The sequence below is a fragment of the Cimex lectularius genome, unplaced genomic scaffold (genome assembly GCF_000648675.2).
Source record: "Cimex lectularius strain Harlan isolate CLEC.00 unplaced genomic scaffold, Clec_2.1 scaffold305, whole genome shotgun sequence".
In the NCBI taxonomy this organism is placed as follows: domain Eukaryota; kingdom Metazoa; phylum Arthropoda; class Insecta; order Hemiptera; family Cimicidae; genus Cimex; species Cimex lectularius.
In genome coordinates, this window is record NW_019392834.1 from 346,783 (window position 1) to 364,421 (window position 17,639).

The 17,639-nt window shown below is 34.3% G+C and overlaps 3 protein-coding genes across 9 annotated transcripts in view; 2 read left to right on the forward strand and 1 right to left on the reverse strand.

Moving 5' to 3' along the window:
• Window positions 1-643: 643 nt before the first annotated feature.
• Window positions 644-1,723, forward strand: LOC106674354 (dynein light chain 1, axonemal-like). Its single transcript, XM_014406999.2, has 5 exons — window positions 644-763; window positions 833-972; window positions 1,025-1,136; window positions 1,197-1,377; window positions 1,439-1,723. Exons 1-5 carry the CDS (start codon window positions 761-763, stop codon window positions 1,687-1,689), a joined length of 687 nt encoding a protein of 228 aa, XP_014262485.1. The 5' UTR covers window positions 644-760; the 3' UTR covers window positions 1,690-1,723.
• A 2,122-nt stretch (window positions 1,724-3,845) lies between these two features.
• Window positions 3,846-8,856, forward strand: LOC106674419 (origin recognition complex subunit 4). 2 transcript variants are annotated; one of them, XM_014407124.2, is made up of 7 exons: window positions 3,846-4,133; window positions 7,250-7,421; window positions 7,512-7,663; window positions 7,723-8,034; window positions 8,108-8,242; window positions 8,388-8,537; window positions 8,596-8,856. In XM_014407124.2, the coding sequence occupies exons 1-7, from the start codon at window positions 3,933-3,935 to the stop codon at window positions 8,761-8,763; spliced, it is 1,290 nt and encodes a 429-aa protein (XP_014262610.1). In that variant the 5' UTR covers window positions 3,846-3,932; the 3' UTR covers window positions 8,764-8,856. The 2 variants fall into 2 exon arrangements, with proteins under 2 accessions (XP_014262610.1, XP_014262609.1); XM_014407123.2 differs by lacking the exon at window positions 3,846-4,133 and adding an exon at window positions 4,317-4,716.
• Window positions 8,857-9,769: 913 nt separating this feature from the next.
• The window catches only part of LOC106674418 (phosphatidate phosphatase LPIN3), a 43,351-nt gene continuing 35,481 nt past the window's right edge, over window positions 9,770-17,639 (reverse strand). For 5 of the 6 annotated variants that reach the window (XM_024228576.1, XM_024228574.1, XM_014407118.2 and 2 more), the window contains 9 exons: window positions 16,292-16,421; window positions 16,077-16,227; window positions 15,898-16,012; window positions 15,421-15,569; window positions 15,235-15,362; window positions 14,959-15,070; window positions 14,781-14,895; window positions 14,597-14,700; window positions 9,770-10,517 (listed from right to left, as the gene is read on the reverse strand). In XM_024228576.1, coding sequence (XP_024084344.1) covers window positions 10,376-10,517; window positions 14,597-14,700; window positions 14,781-14,895; window positions 14,959-15,070; window positions 15,235-15,362; window positions 15,421-15,569; window positions 15,898-16,012; window positions 16,077-16,227; window positions 16,292-16,421 — 1,146 coding nt within the window. In that variant the 3' untranslated portion in view covers window positions 9,770-10,375. Of the gene's footprint in view, window positions 10,518-14,175; window positions 14,300-14,596; window positions 14,701-14,780; window positions 14,896-14,958; window positions 15,071-15,234; window positions 15,363-15,420; window positions 15,570-15,897; window positions 16,013-16,076; window positions 16,228-16,291; window positions 16,422-17,639 lie in introns of all 6 variants that reach the window. The other variant, XM_024228575.1, reaches the window with a different exon arrangement.

A 17,639-nucleotide genomic window follows, 5' to 3' on the forward strand; every position in this document is an offset into this window, starting at 1 on the left:
AAGGGAGAAGACCAAGGGTTTGCGGGTGCTTAAGAGTTGGTCTGTATGATGGACATTTTTTTTTTTATGTCTTATAATGTAGTAGTAAATTGTTGTTATTCCACAGTATTCCTTATAAAATTAGTGCTTTATATATATTTATATTTTAAGTATTAGACTTTACATTACAAAAACCTCTTCTAAAATAATGTGTATAATAAGTCAATAATAATTAATAACAAAATTAATAATAATAAGCCCTTCCAGGCTGGGGAAAGTTAAAGAGTTAGAAAAAGCTAGAGGGGACGTATATATTTTTATATTTGCATATGTTTTTTTCCAGGGTATTTGAACTGTGACGTTATATGAACACCCAGGATGCTTTATTTCCCCTGGGGGTTTACAACAGCAATGGTCACACCATCCGTACCTTACGGTGATGAACATCATATCAATGACTAAACCCAATTAACAAACCTGACCACTGATTATATGAAGAAAAAATGGAAACATCTACAATATATTCATTTAATACATCATCGAGACTAAATATCAATATTTTATGACACTAAATAGATTTAAGTAGATACTCATAAAAGTATGATCGTATCAATGAAAAAATGCTATGAATAATGACAATCGCTATAAAAATAAAATTAATAAAACATATGTTTATTTCTGGCATTATGAAAATACTTCTAAGAAATACTTTTTTTTATACTAGAATAGGTCTACTGAAGCAAAGTATTATTTAAAAGTACAACTTTTTGTCAAACTATAAATGGTAAGTTGAATTAATGCTGATGAAATCACAATTTATAATCTGCAAATAATAAACGTCTGTCCATTACAGACTACAATTAAAGAAGCGATAAAACGTTGGGAGGCTGCAAACCAAAGGCCAATCAAAGATGAAGTCGAGGTTGGTTTCCAGTTTCAGATGCCACCAATTGAAAAACTTGATAACAATCTAAGCATGTTGGAAAATTGCGAGTAAGTTTTATAAATTTCTATAATTTGCACGATGTACAATTGAAATTTCTAGGAAACTGTATTTATCATCAAATCTTATGGACAAACTCTCTGGACTTCCTCGTTTGAAACACCTTAAAATTTTATCAGTTGCCCGATGCAAACTGTTGACTTTATCAGGAATTGTAAGTCTAAAACAAAATAAAGTTTTCTCTTATATTCAGTCATTATAATTAATATTTAAGGAGCATGTAAATGAGACATTAGAGGAATTATGGGCATCTTATAACATGATTGTAAAACTCAGTCCGTTGGTTAGCTGTAAACAGCTTAGAGTACTTTACTTAAACTACAACTATGTCAGAGACTGGGCAGAAATTGCAAAACTTGCTGAACACCAATTCCTCAAAGATGTGGGATTTATTGGTTTGTTTTTGCTCAACACTTTTTCACATAAGGGAATTAACTAACTACAAAGCAATTGCAGACAACCCAATTTGTAAAAATCTTGATAAGGAGGCCTGGCAAAATAAAATGATGAAGACTCTTCCTCGAATAAACCGTTTAGATGGAGAATTTCTTGCAACTGAAGACGAAGCGAAAGATGCAAAAGAAATTAAACAGGCAATTAAACATGGTACAGAAATCCCACCTCCGCCACTTCAAGGTACCACATCAACAACAAACACTTCAGCCCAGCCCTCAGCTCCCTCAACTGCTGATGCAAACCCTACTTGAAATTTTATTAAAATAAAGTTAAGATAAGCTTGCATTTTGTGTGTACTATGTATTATGGAGACAAATGTGTTATCTACTAGTTTTAATACTTTTATACAAAATTGACGCATTTCAGTTCAAATTGAATGAACAAAATGATTGTTACAAAAATTGTTGGCTAGAAATGATGAAGGTGCGTCGAGTATGTAGATTCATTTTTTGGTTCTTCTCAGAGATTTGTTATTTACCATGATCCAGATTTCGACTCTGAACTCCATTTATTAGGACAACTTTGTGTTCATGCATGATAATGCTCGACGTTGTCATTCATCATTTGGATTACCAAGATAAATTAGCCAGCACTTACTCCTGAAATGAATAGAACACTTACGGGATATAGTAAAGACATGGGTTATACATCACTCACCCCCTCCAACCATTGAACAGCTTCAAACCATTCTTGTTGAAGAATGGGAGTCTGTTTCACCTGTCAAAATCCGGTCCCTTATTTACTTGATGCCTAGGAGACTTACCCTCTGCTAGCCCAGAGGAGGTAATACCCATTATTAAGAACAAAAATAGGTAATAAATTGTTAGAATTAATGCTGGGTGAAGATCGCAAACTCATGCTGAACATTGGGTCTGTCTTCACTTCTGGGTTTGTTGAACAACTCAAACTCATTTCGGCATTCTGCCAAAGGAATTGTTCTTCGCAAGTGAAGACAGACCCCATTAAGTGACCCAAGGCAGTGGGTAAGTCCAACACCATGGTTGGGTTGAGGGGGTTACTGTCAACATCTAGGTCAATTCAGCACCCAATGTATGCAGTTCCAAACCCATTCGTACTCATGTTTGTTCTTAAATACATTCACTCCTATTTACATACCATCCATTTATAAAATACAAAATATATTTAAAACAAAAATAAAAATATAAAAAATCTTATAAAAATGTCGTGGTGGGATCAGGACAGTTGTTTCAGGTCTTTGAGATGAAATAAAAATAACCACAGCAATTAAATACAAATGAACACCCTTTTTTTTCTATTTTTTGAAAAAATAAAAATGAACAAAAACAGAATAAATTCCCTTTTTTTTAAATTAAAATAAAATAATACAAAATAAGTATCTATTCTATATTTAAAAATGAACAATACTGAGTAATGCCTTTTTATAAAAAATTAAGAAAACAAAAAAACATTGTGCTGGCAATAATAAAGAAAATCAATTAACAAAAGTGAACAAATGAAAATAAAATGTTCTCTGGACAAGTGATTACCCTGCAGCTCGTTGAAAGTCCAAGGCAAATAGTTGTCGAACTCGTATGAAGCCGGTTGTGCAGTCCGATGTCCAGAAAGATCTTTTCTCTCCTTAAAAAAGGCTGCTGAATCCAGAAAACGAAAAATAACGAGAGCGCAAACCACAAAAAAAGAAGCCACAATTTGAATGTGGTTATACATTCAATTAGGGTGATGGAGGATTATATTCCTCCATCACCATACAACTACGTAATTGGGGGTCGATGAAGCACTCGATATTCCAACATCAACACTCTCACATCACTCATTCACGCTAATAAATGCAGTCACTCTCAATACAACCTTTACACATATTGTGCAACTAACTTAATTGGGGGGATGGGGTACTCGATATTCCGACATTGACCCTCTCACATCACACATTCACGCTAATAAATGCATTCACTCTCGACACAAGCTAGGTATATACAACTATTATTACTTTATTTTCCTTCAAATATTGAAACAGGGAACCCAAATACTCTCTGCCATGCTCCAGCACAATTCTTGAACAGTTGCATTTCTGCTCACACTCTAAGGAGCCAAGGGACTGCACCCTTCAATTAGGTAGGACATAAATAAATTTATTTTTAAATAATGCATATTATAAAATCCTAACAGAAAATTTGGACCTACCTTCATATAATTAAGGCGTGCCTATCATGGTATTATTGGTAGGTAATTGGTAATCATTACAGACTATTCCAATTATTAAATAATTTTTTGTAGTTTCGTTTCTTCAAATGACATGTAATGGCACGAACTCAGCTTTTGTAAATAAATTCGAATCTGAGAAATAAAAACATTTGAGGAATTGCACCTGTGACGGTTGGTTACCTGTGGATACGGATTATGATACCAAGTTGAGCATAAGCGTACATCTCTCATATAGGCGGGAATTTGTTGAGAGATAACAATTTTTGTTACTTCACGGCTCTTGCTACATTTTCCCTTTTTAGTCTAAAAGATGACAAACGATAGGAAAGAGAGCGAAGAACGTGTTCTGAAGCTGAGGAAATGCTTCAAGTCCAAGCTAATCTGGGAAAACGAATTGATCGGGTTCCATGAAGAGGCGAGGCAACTGCTTGGTACGATGGAAAGGACTGTCGTCTCCGGGGAGAGCGACTCTGTGCTTGTCATCGGGCCAAAAGGCTGCGGAAAATCCTTGGTAACCGATAAACAATGTTTTTTCAAAAGAATCAGTTCTTACTCGTACTATTTACTGTATCGTAAGTACTGCTTGACGGTACAGATGAACATACCGAACATATAGAGTATAATGATTATCAGTACGATTATTCAATATTTTTTTTATAGTCTCGTATTTTCAAAATTACACGTAATGTTACAAACTCAGCTTTTATAAATAAATTCGAATCGGAGAAAAAAAGTGAAGAATTGCACCTGTGACGGTTGGTTATCTATGGATACGGATTGTGATAACAAGTTGAGCACTAGCGTAGATCTCTCATATAGGCGGGAATTTGTTGAGAGATAACAATTTTTGTTACTTCGCGGCTCTTGCTACCTTTTCCTTTTTAGTCTAAAAGATGACAAACGATAGGAAAGAGAGCGAAGAACGTGTACTGAAGCTGAGGAAATGCTTCAAATCCAGGCTAATCTGGGAAAACGAATTGATTGGGTTCGATGAAGAGGCGAGGCAACTGCTTGGTACGATGGAAAGGACTGTCGTCTCCGGGGAGAGCGACTCTGTGCTTGTCATCGGACCAAAAGGCTGCGGAAAAACCTTGGTAACCGATAAACAATGTTTTTACAAAAGAATTAGTTCTTACTCGTACTATAAGTACTGCTTGATGGCACAGATGAACATGCCGAACATATAGAATATAATGATTATCTATATATGATTATTCAATTTTTTTTTTGAAGTCGCATTTTCAAATTACACGTAATGTTACAAACTCAGCTTTTATAAATAAATCCGAATCGGAGAAAAAAAGTGAAGAATTGCTCCTGCGACGGTTGGTTACCTATGGATTCGGATTATGATAACAAGTTATCACACACACAACTTTTTTAATGCACTGCTCAACAAAAATTCTTTTGCAATTTTACAATTTTTGTTCATATTTTTTGACTACTTTAAAAATGATGTAATCTTTAATTTAGACAGATCATTTTTTGTTACAAGAATTCTACAAACACGCTGTAAAGATGCATCTTTTCTAAGCTACAAAGGAGAGCGACAGCAAACAGTATTGAGCACTGTCACATATCAGAGCGTATGCCAACAGCCTTGTACAGAGGTGCAGGTTGGGAACAGAAGCTAAAAAGTAAGGTAAAATCCATTCTGGAGCAAGTCCAGAGAATAGCCTTTTTGAGAATATCAAAGGCATGTAGAACATCTCCCACACATGCCCTGCAGGTAGCTTCTGCTCCAACAATCGACCTCATCCTCCAAGATAAAATAGCATTTCACCAACTGAAAACAGGAAAGGAAATTTTATAATCAAATCTAACAGATGCTTCGAGTACCGCCAAGAAACCAGTTTTGAGGCTTCATCAATTGTTGGTTGGATCGAAGACATGGCAGGACAGATGAAACATCAGCGCAAAAGGCAGACTAACCATGAGTTCTTCCTTAGGATTAAATTTCGATGGTTCCAGACATATCACAAATAACGACAGGAAATAGGAACTTTAAATTGTTCATCAATCAGTTCCTTACAAAAACTCCTTTATGTACAAACTGTTGGGATTGAGATGATGCCACATATAAGCTTCTGAATCGTCCTCTTTGTGGGTATGAGAAAGAACTTTAAAGGTTCTCCTCTGTCTTAACTGGCTACAGCTTCAAAAACATTTGTTTAAGAAAGGAGCACTTTTGAGCTGCTAAAACATTTGAACCGGGTGGCAGTATTTCAATTTTTTTTAGCTAATTTATTATTAATTAACTTTTTCAGTTATATTAATTTAATTATTATTAACATACCATAGATACATGTTAGTAACATTTATTTATGTGCTAATTTATCAACACTGCTTAAAAAAAAGTGCACACATTGAAATTTTGATTTCCTTTTTGATTTGACATTTTGATCAATTTTTTTTTTTTTTTTTGCGTTATGAACTATGCATATTAGCCAAGTGACAATTCATATATGTGTGTTCAAATTTGGGGGGGTTATTGTGAAAAAAGGGCCAGAGGAGACGGTGGGAATCGAACCCACGACCGCGGCGTGAGAGTCTCTCATGCTAACCACTCGGCTACCGCGGTCCCCGTTGAATATTTTAAAAATGATTTAATACTTGTAATTAGATATATAATTTTTTTTCACCTTTTGGGCAAGAGTTAAAGTCCTACAGCTGTAAAGATGCATCTTTTCTAAGCTACAAAGGATAGCAAAAGCAAACGGGATTCAGCTAAATGGCTCTCTCTATCACATTCAAGAGCGTTTGCCCATTACCTCGTACTTGTAGGTTGAGAACAGAAGCTAAACTGTAAGGGGAGATCCATTCTGGAGCAAGAGCACAGTGTGTAGTGTGAGTGTATAAGTGCTAATTGTGTTTATCATTTCTGGGAAATCATGTAGTGTTGCTTGAAGGTACTACATTAAACATTCTTATTGGGAGTTGATTTGAATGATAGAAACAAATTATAGTTGTTTTACAATTGTCAGTTTTTTTAAATTGTGCTTTCCTTGATTTGATAAAAGAAATCGTTTCATTTATGAAATTCAAAACATAAGACAGCTTTTTAGCCTAATAACGCTGACAAAGGAGTACAGTATAAGTAAAGTTAAGTAATTCCATGCTGTTGGGTTTAATATCCAACTACCCATTAGGTGTTGTGGATGACAGGTCAAACCACTTTACAACGCATTTTTCAGGCTATGATCAAACAAAATACCATAATTTCTGGTGGATTCAAACTGGCAAATCGAGTCAGGACACCCTCAGCCACTTTGATTCTCACCAACCCCTGTAATTTTTTACCTATACCTCCTCAAAAAATTATTGAAAACCAAAGTGAGCCTTGGCTGAAGCTATAAAACTTTCTGTGATAAATAACTTACCGCTCACAGGTGTAAACCCAGCCTAACAACCAAAGTACAGATTGGTCACCCCATAGATCACACAGAGAAATCTCAGTTATATTTACACTGTTTGAGTGTGTTGGGCACGTGTAATTTGTTTAAATTACAGGCTAATGTCAACATTAGCCTGTTATTTTTGTGCATAATTAAATGGTTAAAATGTATTATTAAATTTATTCTGCAGTTAATTTTCAACAACTGTTGTAACAAATCTTGTTGGTTTCAGTTGGTTACAACCTGCCTGGATAGACTAGGGGACAAGGTTGACAGTGATGATTACATTGTCGTAAAATTGCATGGTCTTATTCACACCAATGACAACTTAGCACTTAAAGATATCATAAGGCAAATGCATTTAGATGAACTTGGCGATGGAATAGTAACTGGATCTTTTGCAGGTAAAACTACCCTTACTTGATTTTTATATATATTTATATATACATTTCACCATATATTTTTATATTATATTTCGTTGATTTTTTCCTCAGATAATTTATTGTTTGTGCTTCAGAGTTTGAAGTCAGGAAACAGACAGGCTACTAAGCCAATACTATTCATTTTAGAAGAATTTCAGCTTTTTTGTTCCCACAGGAATCAAACACTTCTGTACAACTTATTTGATATTGCTCAATCTGCTCAAGTAATGAAGTTCAACTTTTTAAAATCTTTCAATTGTTATTTTCTAATGTAACTTTACAGGCACCAATTTGCGTAGTTGGGTTGACATGTCGCATCGACATAACTGAGATGCTTGAAAAACGCGTCAAATCACGTTTTTCTCATAGGCAGATATTTCTCTTTCCCAGTAATAATTTCTCAGACAGGATTGAGAGGATAAAACATTATTTATCTTTCGCCATGCATCCCCGTTATTTCAAAATGTTTGGAAAACGCTTTGTATCAGATTGGAATGAAAATTTGGCAGACATTCTTGATAAGCCAAAAGTGCAGAGACTGATTAGGCATCAATTGGAAATCGACGCGAGTGAAAAAAGGCTTAAAATGTGGATTGTGAGTTGAATTGTTATTTTAAACAAAAATTTAAAATAACAAAATCTAAAATTTAAATACAAATCATTTGCAGTTATTGGTCATTAGCAAATTATCTGAATCAACACCAGATTTTACTGTTTCTATGTTTGAAGAAGTTTTGGAGAAATTGGGCTCTGATGCAAAAGTAGAACTGTTAAAAGATTTATCAGTTTTAGAACTCTGCTTGGTAAGTTTTAAAAATAAATAACTTTATATAATTATAGTTTGAATTATAAATCTTTGTGAAAGTAGCAAGGCTTATGGTATAAAATATCAGATCAACCAGCAAAATGCAATGAGTTTATATTTGTTTTTGTCCCCCCCCCCTCTAGGTTATAGCAGCAACTCATCATAATGAGATTTACGATGGTGAGCCTTTTAATTTTGAAATGATAGTCAAACAGTATATGAAATTTGCAGCCAACAATTATTCAGTCATTACCAATAGGCAGATTCTGTACAAAGCATTTGAAAGATTGAAAGTAAGTCAGCACATAAAAAAACTTAGGAAAAATAGTTTTAATACAAACATGCTTTCAGGACCTTGAGCTGATAGCACCACTGAGCCGAACGAAAAGCTGCAAAAAAGAATACCAACTTTTCTCACTGCTTGTGACCTCGCAACAAATGAAAGAAGCCATCAACACATTCCAGGGCCTACCAACTGATGTATCCCAGTGGGCTACAAGCAGCTTAAATAGTTTATAATGTATAATTCACCTTAATTGTATATATATTTATTTATTTATCTTTTACAAATTGGTCCTGAATTAGCGTTAAATATAACAAAGTACCTGTTTTTATGATTTATTTTTTTCCATGGCCATGTCTCAAATTGGTACTGGCAAAAGGCACCTGCCCCAGGAAAAGGCTTGCACAAAGGGCAACCCCAACCATCATAGGCTCTCTCCCAAATCTAACAAAATTCTCTTACAGGAGCACTCGCGGCTTTGAAACTAGGGTACTTCTCCCATGAGAGGTCGAAGATTTATTTGTGATTGATACATTGATTTATTTTCACTATTGGCTTTACATTATTAATTTCATTTTCTTTATATAAGTTCACCATTTCTTAAAAGTTAGTAAGTCTGTAAAATGCATCGTGGCACTTGGCAGTGATATGCAGATATGCATCCGCCATACGCTGCTGTGTCCCACACAAGGCACCTGTTTTCAACAATCGGATTATTTTCATTATCTCTTTTTAATTTGTGGACAGACAATTGGAAGAAGGAATAATTTGACTGCTTTCCACGTTTATTTCAAACATTCATGGAATAATTTTCTTTTTATTATTATTTGTTAATAATAAGATCAGAACACTGATTTTTCATTTAGTTATGTCATGGATTCAATTTGTAGCTGTTAAAACATTTTGATGATCGTCTTCAAAGGGAAGAATCTGATAGAGCAGCTGCAATATGATACATTTTCAACTGCATCATCTTTTCACCTTTGGGAAAGAGGTTGTCCTACAAACCACTCTGTAAAAATTAGAGACAAAACGCAACTTTATAAACTACAAACGATAGCGACAGCAAACAGGATTGGGCCAAAAGGTTCTCTCTATCTCATACAAGAGCACGTATTTGCCAGTTGCCTCGATGGAGATGCAGCTTGGGAACAAAAGCTAAAGCATAAGGGGAAAATGCAAGTGCACACAATACCTTATTTACTATTTGGATTAAAGGAGTGAAAAAAACTGATAAATATGTTGAAGGTGAATTCATAAATTAATTTATTCAATAACAGTAATAAAGTTATAAACATAACGGTTTTAATAAACTGAAGCTAACTGCTCTAATTAACATTCCAGGTTGTAAATAAGAAGTGAAGAGAGTAGTTCATGAATTGAACTTATTTGAAAAAACAAACAAAAAACGTGTCATAAACTAACATACATACAAAAACGTTTAAAAAATTGCTTAAAAATTAAATCACATTTGGTTTAAATAGCGCTTACGATACACCATTCTAAATACTAACACTACTAATACGGTTAAAAGACATGGAATGCTCACATCAACAAACTAATAACTAAATAGTAAAAAATAAACAACAATTATATATAAAGGAGATATTATGTGTTTTTATTAGGCACGGCTACAGCTGACAAAAGGCTTAGGTAAGAAAGTCTAAAATCCACCTATATCTAGGGACAAATTTCTTTTGCCAACACACGCTTTCCAACGTTAAAAACTATTTGGTAACAATCGGTTGCAGCACGAAGAAAACAGGAATCTATAGGGTGCTATGTGGTATAGGTTAAAAATTAGAAATGAAGAGGTCATTTTGTAGCCACTCCTATTTCCTCTCTCCCTTATGCCTTTATTTGACTAGACAACTCCAACTCGATATCCTGAATTGGCTCCCTCCAGTAGACGAACTGGGAGAAATCCTCACTTGAAAACGGCTTGTTAGATGGAAACATTTGGTCAACAAGTTGAGTCATATTAGTATACCTGAAAGAACAATTTTAATCATAAACAAACAAAAAAATATAAATACCTAGTCTAGTTATTTAATTAAAAAAAAAAAATTCAACACTGGATGAGGGCATTTTCTTGGTGTGTTTGCCTCAACCAAATAGTAAGTTTTAAAATAGTTGATTATGGATTAATTTGTTTTTGAATTTTAAAAATCGCAATGCAGGCAATGTAGAAATGTTTTTATTTATTTTTTGTGCTCGTTTACTTAAGCAGGTGGAATGTCTCTAAATATCAAAACAATTTAAAAAATAATAATTGTACAACCCATTTACAATTTTTAATCTCTAATCTTAAATTAAAAATAAAATGAGGTTAAAAACCATCAACAATAGGAATCAATTTATTAGATTTAATTTAACATGATGCAGGTGCGGGATTATGCAAAGATTCTGAAAAATCTCAACACGTTCATTTAAAGTTTGGTGCAGTTTGAAATGTCAACTATTTCAACCCGTGACATTCATGAACCCTAACCATCCCTTAGTTGCACTTAAAATTTTGATTAATCATGACTTCATTTAATTAAATTACATATGTTTTTGAACAATAAAAATTGGGTATAAAAATAAGAAATTTGATTAGTTATGTTTATTTATATGAGAGAGCCTAAACACATTTACCACAGCAAAAATTGAGCTTTCCAGTCCATCCTCAGGTACAGCTATCACAGATACATGCCCTTCTAAATTTATAAAACCATTATAGTGCTAAGAGGGGGGTGTTTCTTAGGAATACTGCTTCTTTTTATCTCAGTTCCCACGGATTGATTACATCATTTTTGGTAGCAACAGAATCACATGTATTCAGGCTCTCGTTTACAGATTAAAAACCTATAAGGGCTCTGTTGTGAATGCATTAATGCAACTTTAAGACCTGCTATTTTGCTTGGTAAAAGTGAAAAAGACACACAGATGATCTATTTACATATTCAGTGGGGCGATAGCAAATTGTGCTGATGTCACCGTTGCCCGCAAACCTTAATCTCTGATGTAGAGCCAGTCAAAAAGAAGTGTCAGGCAACAGTCATGTAAATAGAGCCAGTGGTTGTAGGATGGGATACTGATGTCAAACCATCGATGATCGATGTTATCTTTTATATATTTATTATTAAAGCAAAAGAAAAAAATTAAATAATACAAACATGAAAAGTTGGATAAAATTCAACTGGATTGAAATACTTTAAACCCTACTCTTAGGAGGCATAGTTTATTTATTAAATATGTATTATATTATTATTGTATTATATTAAATACAGGGTTTGGTTTGCTGAAACAAAAACAAACCTGTGGACTGCCACTGCACAATTATATACATGCACGAGCATGACTGGCACTGGCGCCAAATTGGAGAAGTGGCAAAGCGTTACTCTTTTCATTTCATCGACTCATCCAATAGTTATTATCCTGGGAATATGTTTAATAATTTTGAGTCGTATCATTTTAGTGTGTTGGTGTAGATTTTTGAGATGATGTCCTCGGCAACACCTTTGGGTAGGGTAGTGGGTTGTTGTCTATGGATTCTGATGGTGGCATTGCATAGGGAGGGAAACAAACCACAGCTTGTCTTAAGCTGGGTTTCCATTATGCGAAAAATCACTTGTGCAACTAAGCGTGAGAATCACTTGCAAAACGTCATCACGGGTTAACCATTTCCACAAGGTGAAATATTTTGCTACCTAGAGGCAAAACAAGGTGAGCCGTCAGTTTGCACAAGACCAACATGCTGTTTATAAATAACAATAAACACTAACTGTTACAACAGCATTTTCAACCATGTCTTTATCCCATTTTGATTATTCATTTCCTTCCATGAGGATCTATTAATCTTATTATGATGTTTTATCTTTAGCATCCCACAAAAATCAGTAGTTGTGATAGGTCGACTGATGATTCAGATAAGTTGAATCCCTAGATAATTCCTCCTGGTTTGTTCTCATACTTGAGACAAGTGTGTTTACACAGAGAGAAACAAACACTGCAAAACACTTTGATGCACACTAAAAAACTGACAGACAGCCGGCTCACTCTAAAACATCCTTGCACCAAAAGTTTCGCAGTCCCGGCTAGGAAGCCACAACTGATTTTGCGCAGTGGAAACCCAGCTTTAGGTCAGGCAAAGTGGAAATGAAACTTCCTGGAGCTCACATGGAAGTCGTAGTTATGCAGGAAGTCTCTGGCAAAGATTGGAACTTCTTAACTGAAATGTGCCTCATACCTGCTTTTCTTGAAGAATCACTAGGCACTAGGATAACATCCCGAATCTGTATGATATGGAACTGAACACATGGAAACCTATGATTATGTTGCTCTGCAACGGGCGCTGAACAAGCTGCCACGGAAAGGGACAAACCGTTTTTCGCGATTGTGTGTATGTCTCTGGCTGGACTTATAATTGGTATTCTAGAAAGGTGAATTTAATGCCCAATATTCTGAGCTTTTAGTTGGGTTGGAATTATGGTTAGGGTTATTTCAATTACATCAACAGTTGTAGGGAAGGGCGCGTTACCAAAAACTCGCATACACGTAAAAAAAAATTCTTCAGGTCACACTTATGAGAATACGATAATCACAAAATCAGCAGCATTCAGCTCATTGACAGGCTACGTATAGTAAAGTTCACCCTTAATGACTAACTAAATATTTGTTTAAAACTGACTGTTTTTCACGACACTGCACCTATATCATAATCGGCTCATTCTGATACAGGTAGTAAACATATAACCTGCTCATTTTACATATCCTGGTACAAGTAGTAAAAATGTAACTGGCTCTTTTACAGACCTACTAATTAGTTAATTCAATGGGGTCAGCTCAATTTGTCACAGCCCTTTCAATGTTGGCTGGGATTTCAATTCCCGGGCAGCAAATTTAAAAAAAAATTCTTATGCATTATGCAGCCGTCTGTCGGGTTGGAACACTTTTGTTTTCTTGAAGGCCAGTCAGCATTGAATGTGTCAAAGGCTGAACAATTTTATATTCAGCGTTGATCAAAAAAGATTTCTTAATTTATTAATATAGTTTACTAAACATTGAATGTTAGTTAAACCAAGACAAACCTTTAGGACTGCATAGATTGTACTTTTATGTTCGTCAGCACATTTAGGTCAATCCAGAAGTTGTCTAAGACAAATTTGTTATAAAGGTATTCAAGAAGAAATTCAACATAATATCCGAAAACAGGGGAGCAAGTTGACTCATTTAATTTAAAATTGCCTTGGGCAAGATTGTAAATAAATAATTTAAACGTAAATATTACTTTGAAATATTTGTTAATTAAATTTAGTTTTGTTTATTATTATTCCACAAAATGTGATTGTTTCGTGATCTACAATACTAAATTAGAAAAATATGGGAAATGTGCTTAATCGATCTATCATGACATGCCGCCAGGGACCATTACCTCACCTCCCACAGCAAATATTATTTTTCTCAACCTGGTTTAGCAGCTTTAAGCAATAACCTTTTCTTGAATTACTTTTATAATGTTAGTAATAAAGCAAATGAGTCAAAGCAAAGACATCATGCTCGTTAGACAGCATCTTCTTATAACAGCCATGCCTTCGTGTTGTTATATTCAGACTGATTTAATTTCTCAATCAGGAAAGAGGGTTGGCCATTTTCAGGCCTCTTACCCATTAAATAACAGAGATTTCATTCATATTCGAAGGCACATGGCTGATGCTTTCCTCTGGTATGTCAATGGTTGATGATTTTGCTGGGAAGATATCGTTTACAATGGAACTCTGCCTAGAATAACTAGAAAAACAAAATTTGCCCTTTTCGATTAAAACCACCTTGCTATAAAAGTTATAACAATACTCAGCGACCACCGATATTACTTAACATAAAACCCTATTTGCAAAACTAATAAATAACCACATAAGAATGTTTTAATTTAAAAAAAAAAACTTTCTTAGAGTGATTTTAAGTTGACTAATTTTGCACAACATTCATGCAAACCAGGCCCGATTAGTTTAACATTTATCTCTGTTTTATTAAAATTAATATTTTTCCCTTCCTTTTTTTGCCCTTATAGATTGATTAGCTACTTACGTAGATTGGAATGTCTGTGTTAGCTCATGCTTCAATTCTCCCCTGTGGTTAATTGTGAAAATCCTAAATATGGGAACTCCAACTGCTTGATAAGCCCAAACGTCCTTTAAAAAAAATAAGTAAATAATTAAAATAAAATAGAAATTAAGCAAATGTCAGTTTAAATTTAATTGACTTAACTTACATTAATTTTATTGCCATAGCCAGCATAGAATGGTTTGATGTGAGAGGGGAATAAAGCTTGTATGTCTTTTAAGCAAGAAATCTTGAATTCTTCTGGTTTCTTTTCAATCACTTCACTGTAATAATTTGATAAAATAATTGAACAAATTCAGGAAGATAAAAATAAAAACACGACTTACGTGTGGAATGCATTCAATAGACTTGTTGGATTAAGGAGCATAGGACCCTCAGGAAGACCCAGGTCTTCTTGTTTAATGGATTTGAGATATTCTCTAGTTAGCCTGGACTGGCCTGAAACAATTTACGACTTAATAAGTTATGATTAGTTCTGTTTCAGGAGTATCTAGGCTATAAAACATGCAGCATTTCCATCATCAGGTACCCTAAATCTTACAATCATTCCAGTGATCAGAAATGTCATGCGAAATGGACAAAATAAAAACGAAGAAGCTTACCAATTGCTCTAGCTGATAAGTATAAAAGTTTGTATCCGTTGTCCTTGATCTTCGTGAAGAGTTTTGCAACACCGCTCTGTGCCCAGTCTTTGCCCACGATAGGCAGAATGTGACCAAGGACGTCAGACCTGAGAAAAATATTTCAATAAAGTTTGCCTTATTACACTATGAATAGTTACTACTTACTTTGTAATTGTTCCATCAATATCAGAAATGACAATTTTATCATCGTAACGCCAGCAGAATAGATAGCATGAACATTTGCTGGTTCCTTGATAAGCTGTGGTCACGCTGAATACAATTTCATTTGCACCTGGTTGTAACTTAAGGCTTGCCTTTAGATAAAATTAATATTAATAAAATTGTAAAGACAAAGTAATGTAATTTTAAGAGTTCTGAAATATTATGAATTTAAAAATGTAAGATTGATACATCTTATCCTATTATAAAAGGATAGTTCCTACTTAGTTAAATATATACCTAAATCTTTTTTTTTCTTCTAAACCTTTTCGTTGAAAACAACTAACTGTGAGTAGGAACTATCTTTTCATAAAGATTGAACTCACTCCACTATTTATCATTTCTAAGATTGATACATACCAATTTTTATTTATCTTACAATATAAGAAATTCAGAACCCAAAGTAACTTATGCATAACTTACTATTTGTTGTGAAGTAAGCCTAAGTGTCTTACGATATTTTTCAGAGTTGTACTCGGCTGAATTAACTTCCTGACTGTCATCCAGTTTATTCTCATGTGAACTGACATCTTTCTCTCTAGAATAAATTTTAAGTTAATTTTTTTTATTGTTAGATAAAATTAATATTAGGCTGTACTCACTTGATAGACATGTCCAAAGGTTGTTCTGGTATGTGTACCTGAAGATTTTGAATGCTGTCAGGCCTCTTTGGCACCTCCTGAGCCTTGGCTTGTTCCAAATCTGAAGGTTTTGCACTTTCATCAATTTTGACTTCTGCTAACGTGTTATCATCTGAAAACACATGTATCGCAAGGATAGTTACACTTCAAAGTATGGTTAAACAGGAAAAACTTACCAAATTTCTGTGTTGGTGGATTAGCCCTAGACCAGTTAAACCAGGAAGTGTAGGGTTTCTTCGGCTGTTTGGTAGTATCCTTCAGCTCTTTACCTTCGTTTTCACCTTCACACAACCTTGAAATTACTTCCTGTAAAAATAAATAATTAATAGAGAGCAGTTTAACAACCAAGCACTCAAATTCCAATGGAAACACAGCAATCATTTAGAAATAAAGTGTGTGAGCAACCCAATTTGAAATGATAAAAAGCACAGCTTTTTCTTAGCAAAAAAATAAAATAAGTGCTAAACTCTTCTCCATGTACCAGAACACACCTCTTCTAGAAAACCCCGCTTAGAATCATCTAAGCTTGTTTTATGTACAAGCTAATAACCCCCATAGTGTTGGGGTATTTATGGAATCAAATCCATGTCGCAGGCCTTTATCACTTTGACAATGTTATTGTGAAAACTGCTTTTTTTTTATTGGACCTTTTGGAAATTTTTAAAGGTTTTTCTTAAGAAAAAGTTTAATCAATTTTTTTCCATTATATACATATTAATAAAAGTGATAAATGTGCACGTGGTGTCTTCTTAGGATTATTCTTCATGAGCGCTCATATCGCGATATTTCGAACGCGTCCTGCCTCTTGTTTTTAATGGTTTCTATACGGAACATTTAAAGCACATGCTAGGAAATGCAAGACCATTTTACACATGCACATAAACAGCACGTTTCAGTGTAGTTTTCAAAATGAAACTTTCTTCAGGTAGGATGTGTTGTGGGGGGATTTTATTGTTGAAGCAACTAAAGCAAGCAAAAAAAGATTTATATAGATGAAGGTGGAGGGAGAATATAGATTCAGTTTTCATAAATGGTGGTTCTATTGTTTACAATTCGGATTTCACGCATTAAACGCTCATCATCAGGTTGAAAGAGTTACATATACATCACTTGACATGAATTGCAAGAGAGACTCTCACCAGCTTATGTCGAGAGAGGTGTTTGTAACTCATTCAACTTGATGATGAACTTTTAATGTTGTAAACAACAAATCTGTGAGTAGAACAATCATTTACAAAAAGTGAAAGAAAAAATGGAAAGATGAAACGTTAGTTGTTAAGAACATTGCTTCATCAATTGTCCAACATTTTGACTTCACTTCTCTATTTGAATATTCCTTCGAACTAATTGTTGGTAGATATAACTTTAATTCACAAATGGATTTTTCTTCGGACATCACCACATATATAAATACACAAATAAATATAATGTCCTCAATATCTGTCAACTTTGTTCCCACATTCCTTATCCCCTCGCACCAATCATCCATGCTGTCAACACTCCTCTAAAACTTTTATTGCATGA

Coding starts and splice junctions, on each gene's coding strand:
- LOC106674354 (XM_014406999.2), top strand. Junction 973..1,024: donor AGCATGTTGGAAAATTGCGA/GTAAGTTTTATA, acceptor TGAAATTTCTAG/GAAACTGTATTTATCATCAA. Junction 1,378..1,438: donor CAAAGATGTGGGATTTATTG/GTTTGTTTTTGC, acceptor AAGCAATTGCAG/ACAACCCAATTTGTAAAAAT.
- LOC106674419 (XM_014407124.2), top strand. CDS start 3,933: ATGACAAACGATAGGAAAGAGAGCGAAGAACGTGTTCTGAAGCTGAGG. Junction 4,134..7,249: donor AAGGCTGCGGAAAATCCTTG/GTAACCGATAAA, acceptor TGTTGGTTTCAG/TTGGTTACAACCTGCCTGGA. Junction 8,035..8,107: donor AAAGGCTTAAAATGTGGATT/GTGAGTTGAATT, acceptor AATCATTTGCAG/TTATTGGTCATTAGCAAATT.